This window comes from Zingiber officinale, chromosome 9B (genome assembly GCF_018446385.1).
Source record: "Zingiber officinale cultivar Zhangliang chromosome 9B, Zo_v1.1, whole genome shotgun sequence".
Classification (NCBI taxonomy): domain Eukaryota; kingdom Viridiplantae; phylum Streptophyta; class Magnoliopsida; order Zingiberales; family Zingiberaceae; genus Zingiber; species Zingiber officinale.
This window is the reverse complement of record NC_056003.1, coordinates 93,232,118-93,243,413: the sequence shown is the minus strand read 5'-3', so window position 1 is coordinate 93,243,413 and position 11,296 is coordinate 93,232,118. Positions and strand designations below refer to the sequence as shown.

Below are 11,296 nucleotides of genomic sequence, written 5' to 3'. Positions count from 1 at the left end.
TTGCCGTTGTATATACGAGAAGGTCTGACTCAATAACATCGATTGGGCAAAAGCCTATTCATATAAACAAGAAGTTAGGATAAGAAGAAAGAAACAATAAGAAAGAAAAGGCTTACCACTATGGCACCTTCGGAGAACTGGTCCAATTGAGCCGGTAGTGGGATAGTAAACATTCACTCTATAGTTGTCTCCCAATGAGTAGCTAGTTGGCCTCATAATAGGATAGCAAGAGTAGGGGCAACAGGGTAGTGATGCAATCCCCACTCTGAAGACAGAGTAGCACGAAAACGGGAATAGCGAGATCGGGATGAGCCAAGAGTGGTCCCGTTAGGGCCAGGTTGAGGGGATGTAGGCCCAGATTGAGTAGAGGGGTTAGACTGAGACGAGGTAGGCCCAGGATGAGTGGAAGGGCTAGAATGAGAGGAAGTAGGTGGTCGAGGGGGAGAAGGCCCAACTTGGGAGGTGGATGTAGATTGCCCTTCGGATCGGTATCCTCTTTAACGACCGGGCCTTCCCTCGATCAGCTCTTGTTCGGACTTCTAGAGGAATAATAGGGTTGCTCGGGAGTTGTGGATCGAGAATGGAAGCTGGAGCTGGCTGGGACGATGAAGTCGTAGCATGGGCCTCGGATATCGGGTCGGGTCTAATGGATCTGCGCCTTGGTCTATGCAAAAGTGGTTGTTCGTCTAAGTTTGGCTCCTCCTCTCGAATCCTAGGGCGATGAGCGAAAAGGGCAGGATGAGCCCGCCCAGCAGGCTCTGGAGCAGAGTGTGCAAGAGGCGGCGCACTAGAAGCGTCTGACCGATAAACAGTAGTGGTAGCCACCCTGGGAGCGATGGAAGTAGAATGCGGAAGACTCCGGCTACCCAAGATTATACGCCCTCGGTGATTTATTTCTAAAGCACTTAGGGGGAGGGGCCTGGTTAGTGTCAATCGAGCAAGAGTGTCAGCTGCAGCAAATTGAAGGTTAGCACGATAAGCAAGAGAAGTTAGGATGAGGGTAAAACTCACCAAGGGAGTGCGGCAATTTCGAAGGAATGGAACTCAGCCTAAATAAATATAGCACATCTTCAGTTAGCAAGACGCTCAGATCGAAGCACCAGCCCTCTAGCTGCGAAGACACCTCCATAAAAATAAGATCCGAGCGATAGTCTCCCAGAGGAGGCATCGAAGGGACAGAGAAACACCATTCAGTAAATCATTCCACAGTAGAAGGGAAGCGAAGGAAGAAGTATTTATCTTTCAACTCCGTTCCCGAAGGAGATAAGAGTGCAAAAAGGTTGGTCTGGGTACGAGCCTGGAAGCGAAAAATGCCTTCACTGTGGCGAGGGGGGTAAAGAAGCAGTGAAATAGGCGAGCCGTCCAATGAATATCGCATAGATCACAGATGAGAACAAACCCGCACAGGATCCGAATGGAGTTGGGGTGAGTTGACAAAGCGGAATAGGAAAGTAGCGACTCACATTGGTAAAGAAGGGGTGGATAGGAAAACGAAAGTTAACCACAACTTGTTCTTTGAAAAAGGTCACATAGCCCTGAGGTGGTCTGAAGAGTTGATGGACCTCAGAGGGTATGATGATATGCATAGTGGCGGGCACTTCATACACAAAGCGGAAATCGTCTAGATCTACACCGCTGAAAGTGGAGACTCTAGAAGCATACCTAGGTGAGGGAGAATCTATGGAAAGGCCAAGGGCATAAACAAAAGACCGAAGGGTAAAGGCGCGAACAGAAGAAGAGAAGAGAAGGGGACTTCAACTATTAGCGAGAAGTCCGAATGAGAGAAGCGGATTATTTATAATAGGAAGGTGGGGGAATGCTTGGGAGAATGCCTCGACATTAACACTAATCCAGCGATCCACAGATGAGGTGGTGGATGTCAGTCATAGGTGTGGAAGGAATGTGGGTCATCGGATCATCTGGGAAGTTGGTGTGTAAGTGGTCTTGTCAGAAAAGGCCATAGAAAATGACACGTGGTAAAATTGGAGTGGAAATCTATATGACATTGAAAATAGGCGAAGCTACAGCGAGCCTCTCCCGAGCTAGGGGAGGGCTCAGGAATCACTGGGGCTTGCTACCGATCGAATAGTTATACTAAGTAACTAGGTTGGGAAGATGGAGCAGTCAGTAAGGATTAAAGTGCCCAAGCAGGAGGAATGATCCTTGCCAAGGCTTGCCTAGGTGATAGACTGACCAGGCATCCCTGAGGGAGTCAGACACTTGACAAGTTACCTACTCCTATAAACCAGAGTGACTTAAGGCCTTAGACAGATTCCCTTAGACACTTTAACACCACATTTCACGCTGACCGTAGGTCCACTCATGTAACTCGTCCACAACTTCTTGAAGGAATTTTAGGATTAAGGTCGCAGCGAAACTTAAAGCTTTACATCCTTCAAAGTCAAATAAAGATAGGGACAATGGAACACAAACAATTCGAAAGAAGGGAAGGCTTCATCGGGAAGCTCGTTCGAGAGACGAGTCCGGTCCAGGAAGTTCTCAGGGGGAATTGACCGGAGCAAGCCTTTCTCCTGCAGCTGCAGCAAGGCCCCTGCACCACCATAGCAAAGCATTTGGTCAATAAGGTTGTCAATCTTCGACCCAAACTCTTTGGAGACTAGGTAGGAGGTCTTGTAAGATGCTAGGCGAGAGCTCTCGCCTTTCTGATAATCCTTCAGATCTTTCCCAGCTTTATGTACTTTAGCCCGTGCCACAGTTAACTCTTGGCGTGTGGCCGTGGTCTCTACCTTAGCCGTTGAAAGTTTGTCTCGCATAGACTTGAGAATAGTCTAAATCGACTCTCACTACTTCTGAAGGGTAGCCTCCCGATTAGTGACGGCAGACAGATATGTCGTTTTAGTCGCCAGGTCTCTCTCCAGAGAGTTGTGCGCCTCTTGGAGCTCCCACAGCTGCGAAGAGAGGGTGATCACCTCTGTTTCCCTCTCCTCTAAATCAGCTAGGATCTGGGCACGCCTCAAGCTCTCAGACTTAAGTTTGGACTTGCTATTCCTCAAGGCGGTCTACAGGAACTGTACTTTCTCTGACTCTGCATGAGCCATACTCCTGGCAGTTCGGGTCTGCTCCTCCACCGTCTGCAAATAAGACTAGATCAAGCTGTTAGTGGTTGTCAGGTCAAAAATGTGGCTAGCGATCATATGAGACGTCATCTCCTGAATACGAGCCCTCAAGGACTCATTCTCCCAATGTAGACAAGCCACGTACTGTGAGAGACTCATCCCCATGACACAGGTCTGTCGAGAGCAAGGGGAGGATTAGCAGTATTTCAAGGATACGAAAAAAAATAGATAAAACTCACCAACACCAATCGTTGAGAGAACAGGTCGGCCAAGTCTAGTTGCGGGCATTCCAAAACTTAGTCGGCAATGCTTTTCCACGAATCAGCCAAAGCCCCGTGGAGTTGCACCTGACCACAGTTGGGAGATGTGCTGGCGGAACGAATGGAGCCCAACACTTGTAGGGATGGCAATTGGAAGGAAGAAGTGAAGGCATATTAGCCCTTGAGGTGCTCCTTAGGACGAAAAGAAGGAGCAAGAGCCGAAGTGGGCAGTTGGCTCGAGGACGGCAGAGCGGAAGGCATAGAAGCCCCGGGCTGGTCTTCCGCTCGGGAGATAGTCTGCTCCGAGACAGAGACTTGAACAAGAGAAGAGGTCGTAGACTCTGTTGTAAGGGGAGTGTTCGCCCGGGCAGGGGTTTTGACTTTGGAGGATGCCTGAGACGTAGGCAGCCTCTGAGGTGAAGATTGGACTGATGGCATAACGCGTTGCCTTTTGCGCTAAAGGTGTTAACGTTGCTCGGGAGCTAGAGAGGGAGCTCTTTCTCCAGTAGCTGCCTCGGTGGGGAGGGATTCAGTTCCAGGGGCCTCAGGGTCCCCAGACTGTTGAGAAGAAGTCTCTTCTGAGGCGCTGGCATGAGGAACCTCCTGGCCTACCATGATCTCTTGGCCTCGCTTCCACAGAATGGCGCTGGGTATCACTGAAGAGTCGAGAGCGAAGGCTCGAAACATGATGACTTCTGCAGGTAAAAAAGAATACTTTAGTTAGTAGAGATGTACAAGGAGAGTCAAGTAATCTTACCAAAAGGTGCACTCAAAGATGTATGGATGGAGCTTAGCCCAAAAGTATACAACACGCTCTCCCATAGTAAAGAAGAGAGTCGCAGTTGCACTCTTTCCAGTTTTTTAGAGGTGGTCACGCAAGCAGGTTGGTGTTGATGATCTTGCAACTCAAAGGGAAAAGGAAGACAGAGACGCCATTCAACAGGCCATGTCACAACTTCAAGCAATTGGACATAGAAAAAATGAGACTTCCAACCTTTATTCGAAGAAGACATGCCTTCAAAAAATCTATACCCAGTCCTGGATTATACCATGAAGACGCCCGGTTATGAACACTTAAGATAATAGAAATGGTGAATGAGTTGAGGAGTCAAAAGAATCTCATACAAATGACACAAGATTTTCATTCCACACATAACGCAAAAGGCATTAGGAGCAAATTGGGACAAAGGAATACCAAAATACTAACTCAGGGAGGAAAAGAACGAAGGAATAGGAAATCGAAGACCACCAAGAAGCTGGTCTTTAAAAAAGGTCACAAATCCGTTGGAAGGAGGATACAGATGTTCATCGGGTTCGGGGAGGCATAGCTGATATGCTTCGGAAAGCTGCAAGCTGGGTCTATAGCCTTGAGGTCACTCTTGTCCAAATCTGAGCGAAAGTATGCGTACCAGGGCACCATCGTCTATCCTACCATTATCTAATCAACAAACGAAGGTGCAAAGAATGAAGAAGGAGAAGTACTTATGCGAAAGAGAAGATGAGCGAGCAAAAATAAGCAAAGGAAGGAAGGTCGGAGGAAGATGAAGCACCAATGAGCCACGGTTAGAGGTCTTTAGGATTTTTAAACTAAACCCCTTAAGGAGCATCGGGATTTAGACCAGACAATTGAAACGGCGGAGCACACGATGACCATCAGATCAAGAGAAAAAAGGTGCCCTGAGGTCGCGTGCAGAAAGTGTGCATCAGACATCATAGCAAGAAAAGTTCGTGGGGCATATGTCAGCTCCCTATGAAAGGGCATTTATAATGGAAAGGACAGTGAAATCATGGAGGTGATATGCAAACAGAGGCATCCTACCTCACAAAGACCATGCCGCGAGGATCGAAAATTTCAAGCGGCTGCCTCGGGAAAAGAAGCAAGAGACGGTGAGAAGCGTTGATCAAAATTTGGTGCCTCTACTCATCCTAAGAATCAGAGTAAGATTCAAATTTGACTAAAGCCTTATGTAATGCACTTTGTGATCGCAGGTGCATTAGGCTAAGTCCACGAGCACAGCTCCTTCAAGCCACAAATGTTGCCCTTCCAAACCAATTCCCGACCAAGCTGCTAGGTTAATTCACAGTAGGGTTGTCAAACGACCTCTCGATCGGGTTCTAGACTCTCGCCCCAGCGCGAGTTATAAGTGAGCATGCTCTCAAGCCCAACGATCACACGGTCGGGATTCCAGACTCTCGCCCCAGCGCGAGTTATAAGTGAATATGCTCTCACGCCCAACGACCTCTCGGCCGAGATTCCAGACTCTCATCGAGCGCAAGTTATAAGTGAGCATACTCTCACGACCAACGACCTTTCGGTTGGGCCCCAGACTCTCGTCCCAGCGCGAGTTATAAGTTAGCATGCTTTCAGGACCAACGACCTCTCGGTCGGGCTCTAGACTCTAGCCCCAGCGCGAGTTATAAGTAAGCATGCTCTCACAACCAACGACCTCTCGGTCGAGCTCCAGACTCTCGTCCCAGCATGAGTTATAAGTGAACATGTTCTCAAGACCAACGACCTCTCGGTTGGGCTCCAGACTCTCGTCCCAGAGCGAGTCATAAGTGAGCATGCTCTCACTACCAACAACCTTTCGATCGAGCTCCAGACTCTCGCCCAACCGCGAGTTATAAGTGAGCATGCTCTCACGCCCAACGACCTCTCAGTCGGACTCCATACTCTCGCCCCAGCGCGAGTTATAAGTGAGCATGCTCTCATGCCCAACGACCTCTCGGTCGGGATTCTAGACTCTCGCCCTAGCACAAGTTATAAGTGAGCATGCTCTCACGGCCAATGACCTTTCGGTCAGACTCCAGACTCTCGCCCCAGCGCGAGTTATAAGTGAGCATGCTCTCACGACCAACGACCTCTAGGTCGGGCTCCAGACTCTCGTCCCAGCGCGAGTTATAAATGAGTATGCTCTCATGACCAACGACCTTTCGGTCGGGCTCCAGACTCTCGCTCCACCGCGAGCTATAAGTGAGCATGCTCTCACGCCCAACGACCTCTCGGCCGGGCTCTAGACTCTCGCCCCAATGTGAGTTATAAGTGAGCATGCTCTCATGCCCAACGACCTCTCGGTCGAGATTCTAAACTCTCGCCCCAGCGCGAGTTATAAGTGAGCATACTCTCACGACCAACAACCTCTCGGTCGGGCTCCAGACTCTCGTCCCAGCGTGAGTTATAAATGAGCATGCTCTCACGACCAACGACCTCTCAATTGGAATTCCAGATTCTCACCCCAGCGCGAGTTATAAGTGAGCATACTCTCACGATCAACGACCTCTCGGTCGGGATTCCAGACTCTCACCCTAGCGCGAATTATAAGTGAGCATGCTCTCACGACCAACGACCTCTTTGTCAGGCTCCCGACTCTCGCTCCCGTGCAAGTTACCAGCAAGCAGAGCCTTCACCAACTGCCTATCGGGGTCTACATAAAGTAAAAAAGTGCCAGTAGGGAAAGGAAGAAAGAAATATGAATAAAGACTGAGACCCAATCATATTTGTATTTATTTGATAAAATACATGGGGCATCCCTCAAAAGCTCATTTTTGCATCTGTAAAGGCATATAGGACATCTAAGCGATCAGAGTTTTCTTTTAGTATCAACAGCTGGTCGGCACTTCGAGCAAAAGTGTTCCACTTGACCTGCTTGCTCCGGATGGATTCGAGCTTATATCAGCTCAGCCTTAGTTGACTGAATAATGCAACATTGTTGAGCAATTATTTCATCTTTGATCCGTCTTTCTTCTTGAAGAAGGGATATGGAAGAGGTGTGTTTCTCTTTCAAATAGATTAGGAATTGAGCTTGGCTCTCCAAGTCTGAATATGCTTTTTGGTTTAACGCTACTTCAGCCTGGGCTCACGATTTAGTAGTTAGCTAAAGTTTTGTCATTTCCATACAAAGGGAGGACTAAAGGTCTCACTCTTGCGTCATCTCAGCTAAGGCCGTATTCTTCTGGGGGTGTCAGTTAAAGGAAAGTACATCTCTATAGTTAAGGATCAACCTCCTTTTAAAGAAGAGGGGAAAGAGAAGATAACTTTTGCAGAAGTTAAAGTGACTCTTCCTCTTAAGTTGATTGTGCAATTAAACAGGCTACACAACCGAGGATCTGGGAAAAGGAGTAGCATTTAAAGTCATAATGGCGAAGTAAATAAAACCAGGGTCTGGGTCTAGTCAATCGTACCTGAACCTCCTTCGACTAGACTTAGAGGGTAGACTTGTGATACGGTGCATAATGGTAGGGTTCGATAAGGTCGGGCAGTCAGAAGTCAAGGAGGCGTGACAGTTAGAAATCAAGGGGATGTGGTAGTCAAAAGTCAAAGGGACATGGCAGTTAGAAGTCAAATGGACATGACAGTCAAAAGTCAAGGGGGCGTGACAGACAGAAGTCAAGGGGACGTGACAGTCAATAGTTAGGAAAAGAAGAAGTGGGACCGCCTGTCATCATCAACAGTAAGATTCCTGGTCGGGTGCTTATAGATCAGGATTCCAGATCTGAAACATGATGTACAACCAGGATAATACCTGGCATGCTCCAACTGGTCAGGTTTTCTCAATTTGGTCTACATATCTAGGCCTGATACTCTCAGTAGGCCAACTCCCGATCGGATCTTTAACAATCCAAACGGGAAGATGAGGCTCTCGCCACCACAGCTTGTCCTTCTCATCAAGACTCGAGCCAAGTGTTATACCCGAAAGATCATCCCGAGCTACCCTTAGTCAAACCCGGACGGGATAGAAGGCACTAGGCGACAACAAGATCAGGGAATCGTAACCGTTTGTCAAAGAATAATTGTTGCATGTCAAGAAATATTCCAATGATCGGCGGTCATCTGTGAATGGAATCTTCTTCCAGCCCATGGGAGGGTGTCACGCATCTTCCATCACCCGACAGGTCCTGACACCCGACATTCTCTGACATTGGTCAGGCTCCAGAGGTACACACAGTCATATAAAAAAGAAGTTCCTCTCCCTTAAGTAGGTACGCGCACACACTTTTGCACTTATTCTGTACAGGTCTTTTTCTTTCGTACATCTTTCTTTTGGGGAAAAAGTACTTAACTTAAACGTCGGAAGACATGCTCCGGGAACTTTTTCCTGATTTCTGACCTCTAACGTTCCATATATTTGTCTAAGTGCGTGCAAAGCTTAAGTACCGCCGGCTTAGTTACCACTGTCCGTCAGTACAACGTGGAGATCTATTCTCTTGAGCACATACGATAAGGATATCCTAGTTGCCTCTTCGTCAATACTAATAATAACTCATCTGACATTCTTCTAACTCAGATTCGGGACAAAATCATTGTACATACATATTGCATAGATATATATATATCTTTCTTTCTCTTTTTGCCTTATTGTTAAATTCTTTATGGACCACGAGGTGCGTTCTAGCACCACATGAACTGAGATTATTTTCCACAAGAATTAACAATGTTGGCATCCAGATTCAAAACCTCTCACACTGAAAAAAAAAAAAAAAAAAAAAATCTTTAAATATAGCTCATTTACCATTAGACAAGTAACTATTGGTGTTAATTGCCAGAATTTGAGAGGTAATTGTTTCCTTAAAAAAAATGTCATCTTGCCATCCCTTCAACCATATTTCCTTCTTAATTAGATACTGAATTTTCTGATTAAAACATGCCTTGTTCAATCTGTTCATCCATTGATGGATCATAAAGTCAAACACAAAGTATGATGTGTGTCTAAAACTGGAAAAAGACGAGTTCGAAATGTTTTTAATGATCCTTGCCAAGAATGATCTCTCCATAGACTGCACTTCTTCCTCTTAGCAGCCAACGAAATTTTCTTTCTTGACCACAAAACGAAGGAAGAAAAATGAAAATAGAACTATAGCAACTCTTTGTTCAGTTGTAAAGTCAAAACGCGAAGCAATTTGGAGGAGAGTTCAGGAAGCGACCTCAAGCCTGGGTTCGAAGCAGAACCCAGTAAAGAGTTGCAGCGGGAAGCGCTTTATCACCGGGCTCTTAGCCGACCACTTCCACAATTTCTGGCTCATGTCGTACGTCAGCAGCGCCGGCGACCCGAAGCTCTGTATGTAGATGACGTCTCCGGCGCCGCTGCTCGCAAAGACGTCGTCAAACTCACCGAACCCCTGGAAGAACTTCTGCGGCATTCGGGCCACCTCCCGCCATTCCTTGTTCTCCAGCAGAACCCAAATTCCAATCCCCTTGATGATTCCAGGCCGGTCGGGCTTCCCGATCCCGCCTACCATCACCAGTTTGCCTCCCTGGTTCATCAGTCGGCCGCAGGTGAGCGAGCAGGGCACCGGGATCACCATTTGCATTAGACTCGTTCGGGAAGACGGCTGGCCGGCGAGGTCGTATATAACCAGGCAATGGCGCTGCTCCATGTTCCGGAGCACACCGGTGGAGTAGATCAAGTAGTAGAGAACGCCGTCGCATATGACGCACTCGTCGCTGCCTCTCCACCCGACGAGAACCTGCGCGAAGGGCGTGGTCCATGACCGCGTCGCCGACTCGTAGACGTGGATGGAGAAGTCCCACTGGTAGTAGTCCTGCGGCACCTGCTTGCACTTGGCGACGGCTACCGTGTAGACGTGGGTGCGCCGGTCGACCGACACTGCGAGCGCGCTGTAGTCAGGGAACCTCCCGCCGGGGGCATCGCGCAGCCGCTTCCAGTCGCGCGTGATGGGGTTGCAGACGAAGACGCGGCTACGGTCCTCGTTGTCCATGGCACAGACCAGGCCGCCGGACGAGGACGTCAGCCAGTTGCTCTGCTCGATGCAGGGGAAGTCGAAGCTGTACCACTTGCGGAGGCTCGGGTCGTAGGCGTATCCCGAGACAGCGTCGCCGCCGCAGTTGAACATGAAGTACCACGGTTTCTGAGGCAACATTTTGGTCCACGACCACCGGCCCGAGTGCACCGACTCGTACCACCGCTTGCAAACAAAGCTCGATCGGATGATGCTGGCTATGGGCAAGAAGGAGAGCACCTTCTCGAGGAGATCATCGGGCAAGATGGCATCCAACGAGATCAATGCGTGTTCATCCTCCTCGTGGTTGCCGCCGTCTCCATTCCCATTCATCGGATTGAACCCGGCAACCTCACGCTGGAAGTAGGCGATGGGAAGACTCTTCTGCCACGAATCCACACCGTCCATGAGGAAGATGAGTTCCAAACAAGCACCCGGACCAACCCACACAGGAAATCAGCGAACAGACCTCAAATTTCTAAATCCCGAGAAAAATTTCTCGACGAACAAGGAAAAGGGGGAAAACAGACCTAGATCGAAAACCAGTCACATTATCGAATCATCGGATCGCACTCAATACAACGCCAGATTCATCCGATCCACGGTCGAATCAAAGCAACAATGAAGCATCGATCGAAAGCAAGAAGAAAAAAACACCTAAAACATAGCCATCTTTCCCCGGATCTTTCAATCTTTTCTCCGATTCGACGGCGGATTCAAAGAAGAGGACTTCATCTATCCCTTCGGCATCCACAGTGGCACGGAAAGGGACAAATCAACCAACCAATGAACACCACTCTTTGAGGACGATCAAGACCGATAGAAGGGGAGAAACATAGGAAGAAGAGATTCAACACGAAGGAACCGTGGAAGAAGCACGATCTGTGTTAATGTCCTATCACTGGAACCGGTATAAATAGAAAACCCAAACCATAACTTTCCTTGAAATAACAATGCGCTTCTCTCTCGTTTTATTTCACTTCTTTATTTTAGGATAAATATTTTTTAACTCCTCTATCTACTATTCGGTAGCATTATATCTCACATATTTAAAAAATAATATTTAACCCTTCTTTAACTAAATGTAAAAAAAAATATAAAAAATAATTATATTCTTCTATTTTTTAATAATATTAAGAGGAGAAAAATATATTGAGTTGATGTGAAAAATAATTATGTATATCTTCAAAAAAAAATATATACAGAAAATGATAAAAAAAT

General features: G+C 47.6%; 1 protein-coding gene across 1 annotated transcript; it reads right to left on the bottom strand.

Moving 5' to 3' along the window:
- Nucleotides 1–9,063: 9,063 nt before the first annotated feature.
- On the bottom strand, nt 9,064–10,974 carry LOC122024965 (F-box/kelch-repeat protein At3g61590-like). Its single transcript, XM_042583705.1, has one exon. It carries the CDS (start codon nt 10,481–10,483, stop codon nt 9,248–9,250), a length of 1,236 nt encoding a protein of 411 aa, XP_042439639.1. The 5' UTR covers nt 10,484–10,974; the 3' UTR covers nt 9,064–9,247.
- Nucleotides 10,975–11,296: the final 322 nt, after the last annotated feature.